This window comes from Melospiza georgiana, chromosome 3, assembly GCF_028018845.1.
Source record: "Melospiza georgiana isolate bMelGeo1 chromosome 3, bMelGeo1.pri, whole genome shotgun sequence".
NCBI lineage: Eukaryota > Metazoa > Chordata > Aves > Passeriformes > Passerellidae > Melospiza > Melospiza georgiana.
In genome coordinates, this window is record NC_080432.1 from 39,854,477 (window position 1) to 39,877,910 (window position 23,434).

Genomic DNA, 23,434 nt, shown 5'->3' on the forward strand with positions numbered 1-23,434 from the left:
TAAAAGAACAGTTGATCAGAAATTCTAACTGTGGTATATAGCTCAATAACTTACAATTACTTGTAATCAATGGCACTCTTTCTCACGTCTTTAGAAAACAAGATTTAAATGCTCCCGAATAAAATCATACAAATTTACTCCTACAGGAGTGTACCAATAACCTGTGGAAAACCCCAAACATCTTCCCATGTTTTACTTCTCACACTTAAGTAAAGCCATCCATCCAGTGACAGATGCTGGGATGCTTGCAGCTCTACTTTTTTTTCAATTCCCTTACATAAATAGTAATCTCTTTCCAAGTTAAAAATACTCCTTTTCCTTCCCAGCTAATGTATATGGGTGCTTAATATCCTTATTTAGAAGCTTGGCAAGATACACATAGGGAAACTAATTTTGCATAATATCTCTCTCTTTCCTGCTTTCAACATCCAGGCATAGTATGAAAGATCAGCTCAGTAAAGTCGACAGCAGAATATTTGTGTTATGCACTGCTTTCCCAGTTTTTGACTAGAAATTACATCAGTAATCAATGCTCAGAAAAAATGCTTCTACCATAACCTTTTCGTCATACCCAAAATTTCAAAATAATAAAGGCTGCAGTTAGTAATTTTTATTTTAAGACAGACACTGTAGTATTTGTACAGACATTAAAAAACATTTTCCGCTTATTTTCATCATGTAAAATGAAAATATATTCCATCACTGAAATTATAACACAACCTAGCTTCTGCTAGCTAGCCCAGGAGAGCGAGAAAGGGGAATGCCAATTAATCCAATTACTGACAGAGAAGCTATCAGGATGAGTACTTATCAGGTCAGGTACAAAAACACATCAGAAGCAATAGTGTTAAAAAAACAGAAAAGAAAAATGAAAAAAGAAAAAAGCTCACACTCCCTGTGCTGAGTAGCACTATTAAATTCAGATGCAGGGTTGTGTTTAGGTTGGACAGGCCCCAACAGTAGAACAAAGTCAGTCTGTCTCAGTACCATAACCAAATTCTACAAGTTAACAGCTTTTCATGAAAAGCTGCCATTTCAAAATGTCAATCAAACCTGAATATAAGTGGGAACTCCTGCAGAAATAACCAGCTGCAGGTTTGAAAAACATTTTTCACTGAAAGTGGAAACACAAAAGATGTTTGAATGAGATCTCTTTTCATTCCTGTAACAGTAGACGGTCATTTTCACAACATCAAGGACAAAAACACAAGACAAAATTGCAAATAATGTCTTGAAAGAACCATTTGCAGGGGTGATGAATGATTCAAGTTACAAATGACAGAATTATTGGCAAATGGAAACTCATTAATATGAAAAAGCTTCTCTTATAAGACTGCAGTTTGTCTCCACTTTCTCTCATTGTATCTGAATGATTAGGTTGTATTAATTTCATTGTGTGTTTAGTACTGGCTTTCTCACCTTGAAGCAGCAGCTTGCACTAAGATCATCCAATTTGCAGCATAAGTCTTTTGGGGGTTTATGTGTTTAGTACACAATTGAACTACTTTCAGGTATTAAAAATGCAGATTCTAACAGAGAAACTAAAACTTATGATCTACCCATAGAGAACACAAGTTTTCCAATTCAGTTCTGAATATACAAACATAAATAAGTGATGTTTACTCAGTTAACCAAGGGAAAAAAAATTTATACAAGTGTACATAATGGAAAAGCAGCTTATCAAAATCACTTTGGCCACATTCTCCTTTCTAAAGAATTTGGCATGAACAAAGCCATTTTCTCTACCATCTGAAAGATGCATAGCATATCTGAAAATGAATTTGCTGTCCAAATATGAGCATCAATTTCTTATTCAACAACTGGACTGATATAGCAGTGTTTTGTTGCACAAATTTCCACATTCAATGTCATGAAACAAATGTAGTCAACAGGGAGATTTAGTGAAGAATTAAAAGAGTATATAAGATTCCCCCCTCCAAAAGGTAACACCTGCACTGTAGTATCATTGTCTATTTTGCTTATTATTAATAAATAATAAAAGTAATTTGCACAGTAGATGAACACCTCATCATGTCTCAGAACATACAGTATTAACATAGACATAGTGCCGTACATATATTTATCTCCTTCCAGCATGACTATCACTATGATCATCAGACAAATGAGAAAATATTAGCTCTTCTGAATGACAACACCTTTACCTTAAGTTATGCTTTCCAAACTGAAAACACATTTACATAAAAATCAAAAATGAGGATCTGATTAAACAGCGTAGTTATATTAAATGTAATTGAACACACTTAAGCTGTAAGACTTTGAAGAGCTGGAAATAACATAATTCTTCAGCAGCATTCACTGAAAAATAAGATGCTACACAACATAAACTGAAACAACTTGTCACTTATAACCTCACTGTACTGCAATATCAGTTACACCATCCAATTTCACACTACAGTACTGTTTTCTATAGAATACATTAATTTCTGATATCTCAGATCTTAATCTTCATATCACCCTGAATAGATACATATTACACTGTAATATGTATTTCTCTAGCTGCAGGCTGCAGCACACTACCAGTTACCTTAGAACTTTTCCTTACACTCGAAGTTCACTTCAGTAGAATCACAGTAGAACAGTAGAAATTTATCAATGCTGCTTCCAACAAGAAGACAAAAAATACAGCAAGATTTTTTTATCACTAAATCTTGTTCTTATCGTTTGGTATCACCAACATTTGTTTTTAAGTAAGCTGGAGCATATATGCTCAACTCTGAGGTTTTGGGGTGAATAATTTGCAGTATGAAAAAATAGCTGAAGCAAGATTAACTTGATCATAAAATGCTGCTACCATGCCATTTAAAAACTGAGACAGAAAAAATAAAAGAAGGAAAGAAACAAACTGTGCCAAACCTAGTGCCTTAGCAAGCGGAGTGTTTTTGAACATTCTTAAAAGCATTTACTATTTACTTCAGGAAACAGCTTACAAGTCAAAACACGCTGGAGATTTTTTCATTTTGTTTTGCTTCGAGCTGCCAATTGTTAGTCAAGATTACTATTCATTTTACAGGAGTGTTAAGAATGCAAATGGTTAACAGTAGTATAAACTATATACTTGGTTTAAGTTTGAATGTCTAAAACTATTACACACTGCATTCATCTGCATTCCCTGTTTATGGGAATGAAATATGTAGTCATTTGAAGTCCACAATATGTATACTGTGTTTGTAATAACTGCAGATTTTACAAGCACATTATTCTTTCCATTAGGATTAAAACCTCACCGAATAGCAATTTGTGAAAGAATTCTAGCAGGGCCCTGAGCCCAGAACTCTGACCTCTGATGAGATGCTTGGCAGCAACAAACTCTAGGTCTAAGCAAAACATCTGGTTTGAGTTAGACTTCCTGAAAAAATAGCCCCTGTACTGGGGAAACTGGTATTCACTCAGCTTTGTCTATACACTTTGACTGACTGCAACACTGCTGAGGGGGGGTGTGAGGAAAAGAAAAAAGTGCTTTGCCAGAATGCATGTCAATCACTGCAGGCTTCTTGGTGGCCTCCGAAGAGCCAGGCACTCACGCTAGGAGACACTGCACACGTTTGTTCAAGCTTCTTGGGATTTTTGCTATTGTACTCCAGAGCTCAATGTTTTTTTTCAGAATTAGTGCCAACTCTGAATTATCTAATCCAAAACTACAGTTGAGTTCAAAATAGATATTTTGCCTGAAGAAAAGCTTCTGCAGATTCTTTCTAAACAATAATTGTTTTATCATCATTTTTCTTACAAATTTAGACAATCACTATGATCATAAAATGAATGAGGATATTCCCAACAAAAACACAAACTCTCGCTGCCAAGAAATTTGTAAGAACAGCAAAAGCTTTTGGTTGGCACCCAAGATTTTTCATAGGCAGCACATTGTTGCATGCAGTACCTAGAGATAAGAGTAGGACAGAAAGGTAACTAAAGAGAATGCTGATACAGAGGGGCGGGTGTCCTGAGCCTCCTGCTCTCAGACCTGTAATCAGCAAATGCTCCAGCAAGAAGGATAAGAAAAGGATAGAGCCGGTTCTTGCTTCTCACTTTCCTGAGATGGGAAGTACACCCAAGCACAGGGTAGGTGAAAGTGAAGAAATGCACAACAATTGCAGGCTTGGCATGAGTTGCACTTTGTTCAAGCTGGCAGCCCAGGTAAGGAGCACAAGAACAGCTTGGTGCGGTGGGTAGGACACAGCTTCACTTTTGAGACACGACTGTCAAGAAGTATGTGGCCAAACTCAATTCACTAGATGGTTTTTTTGCAGGACACTTTGCATTTTTAAGCCTCATAGTTTTAAATAGTTTAGCCATAATAATGAAACAGCTAGCAGTAGTTACTGAGACCTGTTACATTAACAGATACACAATGCAGCTTTAAATATCTCATATAGGCTAGGGAAGCTCAAGATAATTGAATTTGAAAGCAACAGATAGAGAATTTAGTGGAGATTTCTGTCAACACATTCAGCAATGCTGCATTTACACACATGTATGTATAAGAGATGTGTGATAAAATTTATCTATGCACAACTTTACTGTGTACAGAGAAATTTACCTTTAGGCACTATTAGTAGGCACTGCTTATATTAGCTGAATACTTTTTCTGTACACTGTCTACTTAATAAAATATATTGTTGTAAAAAAAGCATCAGAAAAAAATTCATCTATCTACTGCTCTATTTTATACAAGTCTGTCATATGACTGTATATTGTTAATGTACTCATAGTTTATTTTCTTCCTGTGATTGCTAATGCAATAATATTTTTATGCCTGTTCTAACAGTAACTTTACACTGGAATTAAATGTCAATTTCTACTTTCCACCTCCAAAATTTTAGATTAAATGTCATTGATATCAACCCCTTGCATTCAGGCAAAATGCAGCCACCAACTCACAAAGGGACATTTATAAAATAAGCCTTGCTTGTTTGAACTGCAACACTGCCATCACTGGAGTTTCAGCTGGGAGACTTAAATAAATAAAAATAAACCAAAGTAATAAACACCATGTTTTATGGAGCTGCAAAGAATTAAAAAAAAAAAAAAAAAAAGAAAGAAAGAAAGAAAAAAAAAAAAAAAAAGAAAAAAGAAAAGAGGTCCTCCTGGCAAACTTGAAATATTAGACTGAAAAGCTGCCTCTCTCATTCCGGAAGACTTCTGGCCCCCACTACTCAAAGTCATTTATGAAGGGCAGTCAGCTGTGGGCAACAGGGCCACCCACACAAGTGCCCATTCTGCCCTTTGGAACTGTAAAGAGATGCCCTTCTGTCCATGACTATACAGAAAACAAAACAACATTCCAAAGTAAGGCAACTTAGCAAATTTCTGAGTGCAACACGAGTAATGAATCCTACAAACATCTCAAGCAACACAAGGCAGGTGGAAAAACAGAGCTTCTTAGCCCAAGGCTTTGTAATATATAGTTATGTTCTCCATGGAGCTAAGTTTTTCTACTACTGATGAGATTCCAGTGGCCCTGTTATCCTAATGTATGCTATGAAACAGGTTTTTTTGCTTTTGGAGAAATAAATCACATATGTCCATAGACATCAGTTTTCTGGAAGACTGAATATAATTTTAGAATCATCACCATCAGCTGGTTGACAGCAATAAAGACAACATTCACTTTAAATAACCCTGAATTATATACAGTTGAGTAAATTAGAATTTGTTTTGCTTTAAGGTCTTCCAAAGTTGAAGCCAACATGCTGAACAAAAATATTAAACTATCTATAACCCTGTGTCAACATATGATGCTACTGGGAATGGTAAGTGAATTAATTTTCCAAGGAAAATTAATTACTTATGACTTACAGTTGTAAAAGCAAACAACGTAACTCTGGATTAGGGCACATTAATTTCTGTTTGGAGTAGCGATTAAATTAATTTCATATAATTCATGGTATGCAATGGAAAGCAGAACAAAGATGAAATCTTAGACAATGACTGACACAGAAAAAAGTGTATATTTATGTTCCTGATACAAAAATAAAGGTCACAGATATTAATCACTGTCTAGCGAAACACGATTTTAGTTTCTAAAATGATTTTTTCAAAACTGTTTGTTAGGATAAGTGTTATTAGCAAGATAAAAATCTAAAAAGCAACAAATTACAAAACATCAGAGAAATCTTGCATGCTATATGGTCTCAGTGAAAAAAGACGACAGCTTTCAGTGATGTCTTTTGAATGACATAACTGTCACAAAATTATCATGAGGAACAGCAACACTAACTTAAATTCCTCCTGCATTAATTTAAGTTCAACTTACTTCTTGCTGTTCAAGAGGGAGAAAGGTTTTATCACAGGTCCAATATTAAAACAAATATGTACATTAACATATTGTATGAATTTTATCAGTTACTTACATTTTATAGTAAACAGCTAATGAGAAAAATTAATTCATAGCCTAAGTAAACATATGAAAGAATTCTTTCAGCATTCCATAATTTGGTATTTGTTAAAACTACATAAAAATAATTATCTTATGAATTTCATTGCAAAACATCAAGTTCTTATTTTATTTAATACCAACCAATAAAACCATATGTATTAGCAAATCATTTATGGTTTTAAAGTATCATAAGAATTTTAATTGCCACTTCTGTTCTCCTTACTGAAAGACACAAATTTATTGCTCATTCCAGATTTTTGGGTATCAAATCAACAGCTGCTGTGCTACAAACTCACATGGAATCACTCAAAAACATGATAGTATTAGTATATTTCCTTATGAGTCAAATGAATATACTGTTAATTCATGAAACCAAAACAACAGATGACCACTGCACAGCAAGCAGTGACTATGGAATTCCAGTAACAAATAATATTTACATTTGCACTGTTTAAACTGGCCCCCCCACATACTCAAAGCAAGTGATTCACATCCCTACTAACACTTTTACCTGACTTCAGACACTAAAGATATGTTTTTATTATGGTAATAGTTTTAACAATTTGATCATTATAATATTTACATTAAAATCTGAAGACAATTTGTAATAAAACACCTTAGAAATTAATTTACCTCACATAAAGATAACTGACCATGAAACACAAATTCACAAACACAAACAGCTCATAATAGGTACAGGTAACACCATAAGTAATCTGCAGCTCTGTTTTTTATGGTAGTATTTTAAAGTCTCAAAAATGTGAAGAACTTTAGTTATGAAAATTTAACAGAAACCCAGATGAAAGGAGCTGAACAATTCTTCAGTGCTCAACTTGCATATTTTCACTTAAAGTTATTAAACACTTGAAATGTAAACAGGAAACCCAACAGCATCTCATACATTACAGAAGCTGTTCAACCAAAATACTTTTACAATACTTTTACTTCATCATCATCTTTTCTGTTTCAGCTTTTAGTCAACCAAGTCAAAACAAGTTTTTCCAATCCAATGCACAGAGAAGCCATATCAAGCTGAGCTGCAGGATATCAGCCTCACAATTCCCATTTGGCTCCTCTTGCCACTTGGCTCCCCCATCAGAACAGTCTTTCAAAAAGTTTAATATGCCTGGTGGATCTTCACTCAGGTGGTCAGCCTACGTTTGAATTAACTCTGCCCAAGTACATTTACAAAACTGGGAAAAAAATCAAACTGAAATATTAAGCAGACTTGCAGACATGGTACCCTACATCTGGGCAATTCTGCTCACAACTTTCTATGTGCTGCTTTTATAGAGGTCTGGAAGTAAACAACCTTTACACCTATTTTCCATGAACAATAACACATCTCACTTTAGCCCTATTACAGCATGAATCACAAGTCTGTTGTCATATGGTGACAAAAAACTTCCTAACAAACTTCTGCCAAGAAAACTGGTAATTAAGCAATCAGAAACAAACTGACAGGGAGGGCAAATCTGTCCAGCAGCTGTTTCCTATCAACACCCTTAGATCATCCCACCTCAGTACACTAACACTTCTGGAGCTCCCCCACTTTTCCTACAGCCTCAGCAGCTCTGTAAAAGCCCACATATGCAGGTACAAACTCTCTAAAAACAAACAGCAGTAGTGTGAGAGGGGGATTATTAGCAGTAATGTCTAAAATTTACCTGCAGTTCAAGTTGCTTACAAAGGCACATCTCTGACAAGTGTTCAAATGCTGTCCACAGTGCATTTTTGGTGACAGCAGCAAAAGGAGATGCAGTCCATGGGCAGCTCCATGAGTGACATGTGCAGATGGAGTGATACCACCGTGCTCTTGCACTCTTTGTAAATACACATGCACACATTTTGCTTCATTTCCTTAAAGGGGCAGCATCTCACCTCATTGAGCTGGCATGTTTTCCTGAAGATGCCAGTAAATAGTGTGCCAGCTAAAATAACTTATAACACAACAGTTATTTCTTTCTATATCCCTTTGTTTTGTTGCAAATGGCTGTAATAGACTAGCAAAAGTTTATTGTGCTTTGCTGGCAGAACATTTGATTTCTCTTTGCCAGCCAGAGAATAGGTAGATGCAACCAGAGAGACTGCCAAGTTACAGGATACATAAACCACTCCTGGCAGTCAGCAGAACTGCTGCTGAAGATTAAATTACACAAACTTGCCAGAGGTGCAACTTACTTGGAAAGCATTCCTAAGTTTTGTGCACCTACTTTAGTAGGGTGGGGAAACATCCAAAACATTATGGGGTTATTACCTCTCCCTGGCAAAGCTGTCTGCAAAGACTTTGCTCCCATTGGATATCAGATGGCTTTGTTCACAGAGCTTTACTTTAAAAATGAAAAGCTCATAACTTACTCTAAAAATTATGTTGGGCAAAGAGCACATGTGATTTTTTTTTTTGTTTGCTTTCCTCACAGAGCTAATATTTCATCATTACAACAGGAAAATTAAGGATGCTATAACCTGTGCAGTGCTAAAATCCTGTATTAAGCACAAACCTATTCACCAGCCTACATATCCATTTAAGTCAAGAAATAAATACACCTTTTTCCTTACAGACAAGACACTGGATTTTTGGACTGCTCTAAATATTATATAGGTACAGCCACCACACCCTATCCCTCAAAAAGTTTTTGTAAATCTTAAAATCTTGAGTACTTCTCTCCCTCTACCACAAATTTCAAGGCAAGCAATCACTTGCAGTATGCAGCAAAAACATTCAGCGCCAATAATCTCTTTGCAGGAGACTGCAGGTTCACAGGAGAGGTTTAAGTTTCCATTATTGAAGAGCAGAGCTAAGAGCACAATGAAATACTATCCTGCATGTCCCTGTCTTTAAAGCCCCAGTGAGTTTATTCAGAGATGAGATTCAATACAGAAGCAGCCCAGAATTTGTCCAGTTACTACTTTTTTTTTAATTTACAATAATGTCAACATATCAGTTAGCCTATTTTCAAAATTTATAAAAGTATCGCTAGTTTCTTTCATTTCAGATTGCAGTCCACTAGCATATCTCCTTTTATTAGGTTTTTCAATTTAAGGTAGATCCATAACCAGCCAGCTGCCATACACTGCCAAAAAGGAATGATTTACATTTATTACTAAGTTGTTTGATTACTGCATGTTACATAACTCAGTGTTGGTATTCTCATCCTTAGACTTTGCTTTGTTTAAGCAAAGATTCTCTGTAGGCAGCCACTTCAATTTAAGTACGTAAAACCATAAACAAGCTCATGAAATTCCAATGTTATCCAAGGAGGTTCAGTTCTTTGCTGAACTGTATGTGTATACTCAGCATAGTAATACAGAAGGAATGCTGAAGCCTTTTGTAGACAGGCTGTTCAGCTGGGTGTTGAAACCTGCAACCTACAATTCTGACCAGCAAACAACATTCCTGCTGAACTTCCACAGGAGCTATGTGAATCGCACAAAATAAAGCACTGCTCACCTAATACGACGTCCAATTTTTTTAATCAAAAAAATGCAAGTTGAGAATCCACACAAACTTGTTTTAGTAAGCTTAATACAGCAAGCTCAGCTCTGAGTCTGTTTTGACAATCCCACCTCAGAGGTTTAAAAAAAGACACTCTTGCTCATCGTATCATCATACATGAGTGATTCTCCTATGCTGTCCAAGTAATACACCTAGCTACTCATATACTCTATGGGTCAATCAAGAAAATCCCTCAAAATAAAGAAAGAAGTGGAATAAACTCCTTAAAAATTCAGTGAAACTTTGCTTCACACTATTAAATAAAAGTGTACTACATAAAGAAGATATACCCAAAATCAGATACCAATGATACAAAGTCTCATATATTTCACCATTTAAAACTGTGTATCTATTCTAAGAAAAAAAGAAGGTTTTGTCAAACCAAACACTGATTCTTTGTGATGACCAGTGTTTGGATTCTGACAACTCATTTGCAATCACTAGTAATAGTTACCTCACAGCTTTTTCTTTTATTAGAAGCTTTCTACTTAAACATGAATTTTCAAGTTTTCATTACGAGAGAAACAATACAAGATTTGCTTTACCCAAAGAAAGCTACTGAGTTCTGTTTTCTGGAGTTTTGTAAGAAGAGGCAAACAAATAAATACCTGCAGTGCAAAGGACAAGCCAGATTCTGTTGCAGTAAAGACAACAGAAATAATGCAGAGTTTTTCAGCCCACAGCTGAATCAGGCTGAACCAACTACACCTGGTCATACTGCTGCACTTAGAGGTATCCCTGAGGTCGCCCCTTTTGATCCCTGTATTTCTAAAATGTTGCTATAGTTCAGCTCTCAGATATCTCCATTGCATCAAATATACAGTCAGATTGTCTCCAACAAATAACATGCATGATGGGTGTTCACCAGAAAAATAAAATTTTAAGCAGTACTACTAGTGTCAAAAGGGAGGTTAATAATGTTCCTCCCAACAGGAGGGTTAATAGCCCTCCTGTTGCAGAGGGACCACCTGGAGGTAAAAAAAAAAAATCTCAGCAGTGATGAAGCCATCCACAGACATCTTTTGAGGAAGACAACTAAAGAGTGCAACAAACAAGAAGGGCTATGTGCAATTTCAGCCACATACTGGAGAGGCCACTAACATCTCTCCACCACTGTCTATCAGTTGCCCCTGTCTGGCCCTGAGAAAAGGAAGGAAGGACCCAGGCAAGGATCATCTGCAATAGCAGACAGCACTCTAGAGAGAATTCTAGGAGAAAGAAAAAAGCTCTTTCCTCTCCAACTGAGACACAACCTCCAGTGAGATGCCTCACTATTAACTAGCTGGATTTTAAAGTGGTTTATATCTGGTCTAACTAAAGAGAAAATGTACCTGATTGAAAGCATTCTCTAAATTTGCACTGTCATTTACCAAAACATACTCATCTTCTTTGGGGGAAAAACTCAAGCCTAGAACTAAAATCAAATTGCAACTGAAACAATAAAGCTTCCTGCAGATAATAATAAAATGCAAAAACAATGCACTCCAATAACTAGAAGACCATGGAAAGGAAGATGGATAGGAGGGACAAAATATATTATCCCTTAAATCTTTTGAGGATGCTAATTTTCCAAACACATTCAACAGTGAAGATGTTACCACACCCAAAAATAGACTATGAACAGATTTTTGGACTCCTGAAATTATAAAGACCAAATAGGATACTGCTTTTTACAGATCAGTCATAGTGCACATTTTTTAATATTACACAGATCTTGTCAAAAATTCTAATCCTACAACACAGATCACATTTTGTTCATAGACTACAGATGAGTTTGACCTCCATCTCTCTCTCTCTCTCTCGGTTACCAGTTTTTTAGGATCCAGGGATTTTGTACATCAAATGAACATCAAAAGACCAACCAAACTTAACATATTTCTTAGCTCTATTTATCATTTCTCTGCCTTTTAACACAGATTCAGGTTTTGACATTTTAGAAGTATATTAATTTAATTCCCCTCTTTACTATGATGAAAATTTAGCTTAGTGCTGCTTTGCTCACCTCTGAAAAGTTGGGGTTTTGAGAGTAAAGTTTTTTGTCTTCTTATTCATTTTCTTTGCTCTGAAATTCAATTCCCTAACCACAATCTCTGTGAAGCAGCTTTATTCTCAGGTCTTTTCTATATCTTCCAAGATCATTGTAATTGCAATGGTAATTCATTGCCAAAATTCAGTGTACAGCATAATAAAGTCTTGAGCCACTAACTGCTTCTCCCAAAATAGAAACTTAGCTTTGAACTGGCATGGGGAGGTGACAAGGCAAATATATTCTGTATCAGGCAGAATCTAGGCATCATCTTCATGTTCAACTACAGAAGAAATCATACTAATATGCCCTGAAGGTGATAAATTAATTTTGGCTAGGTTCCTGTCTGGGAGGAAAAAACAATTTTCCTAATGAGATAAAGATGAAGGAAGACCTTTAAGCAATTGGAATTTAGTCTGAGAGAGGCTCTAATAAATCAGGTTGTGCTTCTCTTTGTTTAAGGAAATACCTGTTAGGAAATCTGGGGCCTGTTTATTTTTCTCTGACAAACCTGATTTTCTTGGCAGTGCGCAAACTCAGAATCATAAATTGAAATGAGAATAAAAGCAGGTGGCCAAGTTCAAGTTTCAATTCTTTTTTTCATCTAAAATATGTAAACAAATCCCAGCTGATGGGATTCAATTTACACAGATCTCCTGCTACTTGGAAACTTGCAATTCCATATCCAAAGTATCCACACCCAAATGAGCAGATTTGCTTGGAAAAGTTGCATTAGAAAAACAATAGAACACCAATACTCTCACAAATGTGCACACTAAATACCAAGAGACCAGACAGGAGGGATCCAAAATTCCATGGAAGTAGCAATTGGAGAAGATGCAGCCCCTTCACTCCGTTCTCTTTGTGTAGCACACATTCCACAGACTTTGGGCAAGCTCATATTGTTAGCAGAGGATTTAGCACATGAGCACTTCACTTTTCTGTAGAGCTGCTATCACTGCTGACAGCAGCAGAGCACCTCCTGCCCAAAGGGGTCACTCAGCTGAACACACACTGCTCCTGTATCACAGTCTCATTACAAAAGCTACAGCCTTCATCAGGCAGATTCTGCTTCACCAGTCTCTCACTTCAACCCCTGAGAAAAGGCAAATTATTGTCTCTGCCACTGCCTTTCAAGCAGAGTATTTTGGGACCTCTGGCAATCCTAAACTGACAGAGGCCCTGTCCCAAGTCAGTGAGGCTGCTGTGAAGGCAGCTGCCCCAGTTCCACTCTCCTGCAAGCTGTGCACTGCTGCCCCTCTGTTATGCCAAGTCAGGACATCATGCAGCCATTACGAACACAAAAAAATCTGGGCACTTGGGCAGGAGTACCAGAAAAGGCAGGACCATCCCCTCAGGGAGTTTACTCTTTGATCAACACACAGTGAGTGTGCAACCATCCCTGGAGAAACCATCATGTTGCTTGTGCTATACAGCTTCCATGGTCATGGGCAGCAGCACAGTCTCAGCCTGCCTCTGCCTAATTGCTGACAGAATAATCACTATCCCTCTTTCAGGACAAGAATGCCAAAACCTGTATTTGCCAGATTTTAGATATCAATTTCAGGGTGTTTAAGAAAGGAAAGGTCATATTTAAATGCTAGGTTTAAAGTTACAATAGGCTAAGAAAGCAACCACCTCTGTGAAAAGACTGATGTATTTCTGATCTAGACTGTGCACTGCATATTTCATCACAGAAATTAATAAAAAGCTGCAGCCAGCATTTAGGTTATAAATTAAAATGTAATAAAACCTTTCAAGTAGCCTTGGATATTATAAAATTCTGTACCTGAAATACTCTTTATCTGAGGGATTCTATCAACCATTACTCTGGGAACTCCCTATACAACAAAACAGCTTTTTCCATGCCTGTCCTCTGAGACACCAGCAAGCGGCTGTCTCTCTAAAAGACAAAACAGAAAAGCTTAATTCCTCTTCTCCTCCCCTTCCCTTCCTGTGCCACAAGAGAGCTGTCATGCCCAGAGGGCAGCAAACCTTCTGACTTTGTTTTCAAGAGTGCAAATTTGCTTTCAGTAACACAGCTAAGATCCAGCACTTGAGAAATTTATGTATCTTTGAACAAGCACACTATAGCTGCTGTGTGATTCTTATGAATTCCATCAGGACATGTATCTACCTCATAGGTTTATTCAAACCATGACAAAAATTTAAAATGCATATAGCTGGGAATGACCAGTATTTGAGGTCTACCTCTATTATCCTAGGCTTCTGGAATTTATTTTGCTGAAACTTTTTATCTAACCAATTTGGACAATAACAAATAGCACAGTTGGGCATTTACTCACAACACACCTGTAGTGGATCAGGAAGCTTCTCTGGAAGGGCCAGGAACATGGTTCTTACCTTGCTCTCAATGAATGAAAGGTAAATGACACCAGCTTCAGTCCCTGAGACTGCAGTGCGCTGCCACAATATTGTTCAGTGCAACATTCATCTCATAGTATAATGAGCCCAAAACCATATGACCACCACCAATTCCATGTCTTTTTGCTTTAGATGGATGCTTGTACAATGCCCACATGGGCCACAGGAGATGGCATGCATTTAAATCAGTATCTCCTAGACACACCAACACAAGCTACTAATACTTAAGAATTCACAGTATACTGCAAATAGTAAAATATTCCATCTTGGAATATTGTTTAAAAAAATCAATCAACTTCTCTAAATGCTAACCCAGCATTTCAAGGTTATTTTTTTAATACTTTGTCCCTTAAAGCAAGGATGAACAAAAATCTGTATCCCTTCCCATTATTTTTGTTTTAACATATCACTGCTACTGTTATAAATTAAATCTCTGGGTTTCCACAAGTAGGGGAATCAACTACACTTCAGACTGAAGCTCATCTTTTTGCCACATGACCACACCCATACTTATAGCTGTCACCATTACATTTTTACTGAAATATGGATACATATGCTAAAGAAATCTACAGTGTTTCAGACCTTCAATACAATTTCCCAGAAAGAGTATGGTATAATTGATACCAAAAGATTTAAGTTAGGTTTGCCAATAAGTTTGCTCTTAGCAAGCAACATTAATATGTTCTATCATCTGTGGTAAAACAAGTAGGACTTCCAAAGGCAGTTATGAAATCTACTTTAACCAACTAAAATGCTGACCCTGAGTTCTGTAAAACCAAAACAGGGCATACATTTGTTGGAAGATTTTAACATCTTCTCTTTGTCACACCACCTTTAGCAGTGGCAGCAAGGGGTTCTAGGCTGCTAATTTTTTGCATTCTATCCCATTAATGCTCAGAAGCTGACCTGAAAGTACAGGTCCAGACAGTTCTATGCTTTCTGTCCTGAATTCTGCTGTAGTCACACAAATTTACTCCCATTCTATAGTTTCAAAAATACAAAGAAAAGCATCTGCCATATTTTCTGGGGGGTTTTTGTTTGTTTCTTTATTTGATGGGACATCAGCACATGCATAAATGCTTTCCTGAATCTATGCCAATATGCTGTAAAATGACAATAACTTATGCACCACTTCCTAACATCATGCTCTTTGTAATGAAACTTGGAAAGTAAAAGTTTGTTCTGAGAAATAACCTACAAAAATGTATAAAAATCACAATTGTCAAACATTTTCCAATTCAGCTTTACTAAATGAAAAGCTTCAAAACAAACCCTTTTATTACAAACTTCTAAAAAGGAATGCACCTAATAGTACAAATTAATGGCTTCTAAATGGAGGATCAATATCTCATTGTATTTTACACAAAGAACTAAAACCCCATTGCTGTAACAATACAGAAAAAGAGAAAGGTTTACAGATCAGGTTACCTGTCTGATTTGATGTTTTTAATAGACTATACATCTGGCTACAGCCATTTCAGAGTCTCAATCACAATCATTAAAAGTAGAGATTAAAAAAAAGGCAGTTCATGACTTCTAAGCATTTACTGCCAGCATTTACTACAAGTTTTACTTCCATCAAAACTGAAAACATCTTTTAAAGGAGACATAAGCAGTTGACAATTATAAAGCAGCATTTTGGTGTTGCTCTATATCATGACAAATGACTTAGATTAAATGATACAGGTATTATCTTACCTGATACATTCCAACTCCTATGTGTTTGGGCTCGATTTTCACTAGCTCAGCTAATGGGTCTTGGACACGTCTAGCTATAGAAACTGAAAAACAAAATCAGAAAATAGCTATCACTTTTCTCTGAAAAACCTGAATCATGTAATTGCTTTTGCTAAGGTGTTTTGGGTCTTTTTACATCTTCTAGGCATTTAACTTTTTTTTAACCTGGAAATAGCCAATACTATAGCAGAATCCTTTTTCATTGCTAGACAAGGACATCACATGTACATTAATCAAACTTTTTATTTGAGTAATTCCAGCAAAGACCTAGGGACATTTTAAACTGCAATCATGACATTTAAAAAGTTTTTCTGAGTCACAAAGTTAATAAATAAAACAGTGTACACTCTATTTTTCCCTTTGTATCCATACTAAATGCACATGTAACATTTAACATTAAACTCTACAAGAACCTTTAACCTAAAATCACAGATATGAAGAAAAAATAACCACTTTAAAAAAATAACAGTATCTGTTCACAGACTTACTTACTGAATATTTAGAGTATTTCCTCAGATATGTATCAGATATTTATATATTTATCTAATTCCACCATAAAATTCAGTGCTCACTTCAAAAATGGTTCTCGGATTTTACTAATCTAATCTGCACACCAAAACACATCAATTTGCAATCTGTCATCCTAATAACCCCATTAAGAAAAACAAAAGTAATTTCCAACGTTTCTGATGCCATTAAGAGCATATAGGAAGAACCTTTCGTCTTCTAAACCCAAATGTTGAATCAAGACTGCATTTTTGAAGGCAGTATTCATTGAGAAACCAATTGCTTACCAAAATCTCAGAAGAAAAAACATACTTCCAAACATCAATTCATAAGCTTGGTCTGATTCTGCAGATATTGGGTTGTATTCAGTATTTGCAACTGTGCTTCTTCCCACGTATATAAAACTAGAGGAGTTCTATCTACCAGTTTATAAACTATCTACCATTTATAAACTTTTTTCCTCCTGACTTAAGATGAAACAGGTTAGCTGGCTCTTAATGTTCATTCTACTTAGTAAAGGAAACACTAATGAAAAACAAAAGTATTTAGAGGTATTCAAAAAATCCTTCCAAATAAGGACCAAAGATTCTAAAAAAACCCAAACCAGTAAAACACTAAACTCCAAGAATCCCACAAAAAGCAAAACCCAAAAGGAAAAAAACCCAACAAAACAAAAACATGCCAACTCAAAAATTCAAAACAAAACAAACCCCTCCAAAAATAAAAAAAAACTCAAACACAACAATGCCCAACCTTGTTGCCAAGGCTCTTTTTTCTACCACATGCACTTGTGAGATAAGTGCAATAACAAAAGTGGGACCAAAGAAATCTAAGGGCCTTTAAAAGCGATGTCCACAATCAACCCTACAGCACACCTGTCATTTCAAGAGTGTTTTACATTTGAATATAACATTTTAAGCAAATCAGGAGAGATTTAGAGGAAGAACAGACAGGAGTCAGGAGTAAATATATATATGCACAGTGGTTTGGTCAACAACACACATAATGCTAAAAAAGGAATACTTAAAGTATATCTGGTGTTCACCAGCTGATTTCACACATACACATATGTGTATGAAAACATGAACATGGTTTTAATTATCATATATATAAAATAACCTATAAATAAAATAATATATATAAGCCCCTTTACTGCCTCACAGCAGCAATGTATTCACTCACAGAGGTGTTTAGGTTGGACACATCTCTAGAGAACACAGGCTGCCTTCTCTAACAGCCCTGCTGGAACAGGGTTTGCTACAGCAGGTTGTCCCAGATCATGTCCAGCTGTGTGGAGACTTCACAACCTGCCTGGTCAATCCATTCCGGTGCTGGGCCACCCTAGCAATAGATAAATGTTTTCTTGTGTCCTGATTGAATTTGCTGTGTTCCAATCTGTGCCCATTGCCTCTTGTCTTAACAGTGGGCTCTACTGAAAAGAGTCTGCTGCTCTCCTTCCTTCCCTCTCATCAGGTACTTAAAACCCTTTTCAAGATCCCCCTGAGCCTCCTCTAGGCAGAGCATTTCCAGTTTTTCTTTGTTTTTCCTTGTATGAAAGGTGCCCCAGTCCTTAACCATCCTTACAGCTTAATTTAATTAGCAACCATCACTACTGCAGGGTGTTAAAGACTGCGCAGCCTTTCAGAAAAGGACTTGACTAAACATTTGTACTTGAAGCCAAAACAGTAGCCAGAGATATGCAGGCTCCTCAAACCACAACTGCAAAGTTTATCAATTAAATGCTGCACTAGAGACTTCACTTTTAAAGATTTGCACTGTTAAATGCACAGTTAACATGAAGTTCATTGCTCGGTCATGCAGGAGTTTTCATATCCTTTAATATCCATTTTAACATGCTGACAAAGGCAGTTTGCTAGCTAGGCTCAGAAAGCACTGTGCTGGCGACATCTGATATGCCTGCTTCTCTGATAGAGAAGTTCTGAATTCAAAGACAATCACGTATGCCTTCTTGTCAAAAAAAAAACCCCACAAAGTTAATCAGCGTAAGTACACCAGTTATAACTTACACGAGTACAGCTCACTGCCAAAATGCTTTCCTAAAACAATAATTCATATTAATTACTTTGAAATACTAGTCACCCACCACCTGACAGACAAAAGTGAAACAAAACACCAATGAAAGTAGTATTGATCCAAACCAGGAAACACAACAATCTATTTCTTCTGAATGCACTGATGCCTATGCAGAGAGACTATATTTGTCCTTCAGCAACCATCATTAAACTCAGATTCTTTAATATCCATACAGTGTTTTAGAGAATTTTTTTTTTAGTTCTACCTAATGGCAAAACTATTTCAGAAGATACTTTTTAAAAACAGACAACTATATGGATAGGTTGATACAGGAATTTTCCAAGCATAGCTTTCTCTTGGGAACCTTCAATCAAAAAGTAAAATTTAGACTCTTTTTGTCCTATTAGCTTGGTTGACAATGCTGTCATATTCCTAGGAGACTTTGCTAGGAGTGGAGGCGTAGGACCTGATCCAGCAAAGCACTTCAGCACAGATGCATGTCAGAATTCCCACCGGAACAAGCACAACTATTCACACGCCTAAAGTTACAGAGACATTTAAGTGCTTTCCTGGATCAGGCCTCATAGTTACAATATTGAAGCAGGAAGATCAGCTAACAGCCAGTTCCACAATTAAGGATGAAGCTCCTATGGTCAATACCAGCAGGAGAACTGACCTGCCTAACTCCCACTAAAACCATAATTTCACTCCAGAACTTTTCCAATTAATAGAGAGCACAGTAGGCAAAATGAAAGAGTTGTCCACATTCTCTCTAGGCAGAAATTCAGTCAAGATTAGCATCTACTGCCTCTTGTACAGACAAACCAGTTCATTTTTTGCTGGAGTAGCTGCACACTGCAATAGACAGATCTTTTCTGGGGGCAGTGAGGCTCCACTCTGGCCATTTGGTCCAAGTGGCTGGACTCTCACAAAACAGGTACAGTACTACTGAAATCATGAGGGCTCTGCAGAAGTGTCAGATCTACTACCATGGAGCAGAGACAGTAAAACCTGGTAGTCTGACATTTTCTTCTCAGAAACTATATCAAGACTAAAATTTGTAAAATTTATTTTTCATTTGCAACTATCTTAAACTGGGTACATTTTAGAAACCATGCATTTTTAGAAGACTAACAATGAAACAGGTAATGCATTCTTATAGATATTAAGGTATTCTTCACTTTTGCTCAAGCAAAAAAGATTACATGATATTATGATATACAGGGCAAAATGAGAAAACCAGATCTCTCAGAAGTTATCAGCATGGCCACACATGAGAAGTTTGAGAGATGCTTTTATTAAAATATGCTAGTCTAAGTAAAATGTGGGAAACCCCCTAATGAATATTAAAGAGAGTATTAAAATCAGGATGACATGAGCCTCTATTAGAAAATCACCACAAGACTTGCACACTCCATAAATGCAAAGTTTGGAGTTGTGAATTTGGATGAAAATGTTATTGCAATACTTGGAAGGGCAGTAACATACTGTGCTGCCTTTCAATAAATTTATGTAAAATTTTAACACTTGAAGGGACAGAAGGGTCAAGGTGGTCCTCTGACTTTAATGTAAATATATTTCACATTGAAGTGCAATGAGAAATAAAGAAGATTACAGCAAGCATATATACTGTAATCCTGTCCTGTCATTAGATAGGACATATTCTGCCATTTCACTAAAAAAGCAGTTTGACTGCTTGGAAGTCCCAATTCACTCCACACTTTGGTTATTTGACAAGACAAACCCAGCAGGCAGTGGTGTGTCAGTGATGAAGATGCCATTGTGGCATCATATAGAAGAAAAGATCCATAAAAGCTGCTTGCACAGCTCATGCCAATCTCTGTGTCTAATCTTCACAGAAAGTGAGCAATTACATTAAAATGTTTTGTTTCCTAATGGCTAATAAGCAGATACGCCCACATGAACTAACAAACACGTGCTAATTATGTGGCTACTCCTATCTTAAAGATCAAATCCCTAATTTCAAATGGACAAATTTAAAATTAAGACTATCTTCTTCAAACATACGTCACATAACTTTGTTTCTCTAGTAATTTCTACAGCAAGCAATAACATTTTTCACACAAATCACAGGAGAGTTTTCACTCAGGAATACTGATAATAGTTTTCAGACTACAGACAAAAAAGACTTGCCAGACTCAACAGTGAAGGGCCAAAACAACACTGCAGCCTTACTATTTCTCTGCATGGTACCTATACAAGGGCTATGTTGGCTGCCAGCCCTAAAAAACTAGAATTAGTGCTAACTTCTTTGGCTACCTGCCTCCCTTCAGTAACAGAACAGGTCTAAAGCAATCCTTAAGACCCAAATCAGACATGCTGACTATTTAGGGTGCAAGGGCAGTTGGAAATCTTGTCAACTAGATGAAATTTATTATGGTTTCAAGTATTGTGCCTACTTTAGGGGCACGCTGCCAAATTCTGTATTTAGACAACTACATATTGAAATGTTCTCTTTTTGCATTGCTTTATGTGAGAGCCACACCGTAAAGCAAGAGCTTTAAGGCTTAGATAAGGAAAGCATGAAAATGAAGAATGCTTATAAGTAGAAGAACAAAAGTTTCAATTTCTTTCAGTTACAGTGGCATTCAAATGTTGCTTAAAACCATAAGCAGAAAAACATTTTTGGACAAAAGTCCAGGATGATGGCATTCCTCCTTTTAAGTACATCTTCACATAAGGATAAAAATATGTCTGAGTCAATAACTGTGACAGCTTAGCTACCCCACATGAGTGGGAGCATTTGTTTTGGGCTTTGAAAAGATGTGAAGCTTCCAGATGTGAAGGCAGTAGATAGTTTTATAAATGCTTTACAAATAAATATATGGCAACCGCAAGCTATTAAGCTATGATGAGTTCAACTTCAATTTTGTCATAAATGAGAACATTCTGTATCTTTATTATGAAACCTCAGTATTTCACTCTTGCTGAGACATGCTACTATAACATTCAAGTAACTCATCCACCCTCCTATTTTAAATAACCTTCCCAACTCAAAAGTCTGGGTTGAAACTTCAATGTCAATGAAATAAAAAAAATAGGTAATCAGGGACTCACAAATGCATAAGTAATTACTGTCAATATATCATACCAGAGTAGATATGGAAACATTACAACATTTTAAATCCTTTTATAAAGCCTATTATTGTGTTCAAGATCAATTACTCTCCATAAGTATCTGCAATAATGTTTACTCAGTGATCGATTGTTCAGGTTTCCTGAGTCCTGGAAGCCTTCTATCCTGTTGACCTGAATTTCACCCTCCTTGCAAAGGATACAGTGAAACGTACAGTAGTCTTTTCATTAAGCATTCTTTCTCAGTAGGTCAGGATTTGTGACACAGTTTTGAATCCTCATATATCTTCTTGGTGGGTTTAAAGTATGCAATTTATTTTAAGCAACTGTTCAACAGCTGCGTTTCATCCAAAGCTCTTCTGTAGCAAGTGAGCAGGTTTTTGTTTTAAAAAGGTTACATTTTAGTTTACTTTTAACTCCATAAAACTGATAATCTGTTATTTGCCTAAGATTAATGAAATAATGAATGACAATATTCTACCTATTTATTACCAAGAAAAAACTCTTTTAAAGAGATGGGTTGAATACAACAAGAAAGTTAGAAATATGTTTAAAGAGAAAAACTTTGACAAGTGAATATTATAGTGCAGCTTTTTAAAGTCAGTATTTTTTTTAGAAACACTCTCAAAAACACTTTTCTCAAGCATTAGTAATTTATTTATCACAGAATATTGTCCATTTTATCCAAGATGAGACAGGGGACATATAAGCATTTAACTGAAGCCTCATGTGATTTTTCTGTCACAGAAATGAGTTAGTCTCAGAAGATGGTATAAACTCCAAAAAAACTTTTCCCCATCTGTTCAGCTTAAAAGGTAGGTATCATCAATATCCTTGTCATATTCACACTGCTGATACTAACTGCATCACACTGCCATTGATTACTGTTACTGCTAAAAGCAAACAATCACTTGAAGTTCGAATCTTACAAGAGTTCATCATCTGTATCTTAGAAGAAATAGTCATTGGTATCAACAACAAATATTAACCTTTTGTAAGTGTTCTTTGCTATGCCTGTAGTAAGAAAAGCAGCTTTGGCAAATAACACATCAAATCCCAGTATTAAAAGGAAACGAAAACTCCTTGAATTGAAGAGCACCCTGGTACTGTTCATTCCTCTAGCTCCACACTTCAAGGATACAACAAAGCCTCCAAAAGGGAATACACAGACACAACATATGCACAGAGTTACACCAGAAGGGGGGGAAGTGAATGGTTCTTATGGCTCTTCTATGCTAAGGGAAAGCATCTTGACCAGAGCATGTAAAACTTGCAGGCAGCAGGAGACCAAACTCCACAGCTCCAGAGGAAATAAGTGCCAGTAAGCAGGGTGTTAATGATTATACACCACCTCTCCCACATACCCTGAGGTTTACACAGGTTAGAAAACATTTGATTCTTGTCTAGAACAACAAGAAAACTACGAGACTACAAACATCTCTAACATCTATGTAAAGACCCATTCAGGATTGTGCTACTGGTTTGAGGTAATTCAAGCACATTTTTCTGTTTCTCAATAGGCACATGTTCATGCCCAGCTGTGAGAGATTTAGTAATTTCCAGACTATCTGCAGTTAGGGACTGGTTTTTGATTTCCAATAGAACCCACAGATTCCCTATAATTTCTGTTTAAATTGTAGAACCCAGCCCACACCTTGAGATGAGCTTCTGCTAAATAGTAGGAACTGGGTCCTATGGGGAGACAAGTAACAAGATCCTCTTGTTCCTATTACTAATTACTTATATTACTATTATC

General features: G+C 36.5%; 1 protein-coding gene across 1 annotated transcript in view; it reads right to left on the bottom strand.

Annotated features, from left to right (window-relative positions):
* The window catches only part of SRBD1 (S1 RNA binding domain 1), a 118,922-nt gene that overhangs the window by 33,591 nt on the left and 61,897 nt on the right, over positions 1-23,434 (bottom strand). The window contains exon 16 of the mRNA XM_058020325.1: positions 16,003-16,085. Coding sequence (XP_057876308.1) covers positions 16,003-16,085 — 83 coding nt within the window. The remainder of the gene's footprint in view (positions 1-16,002; positions 16,086-23,434) is intronic.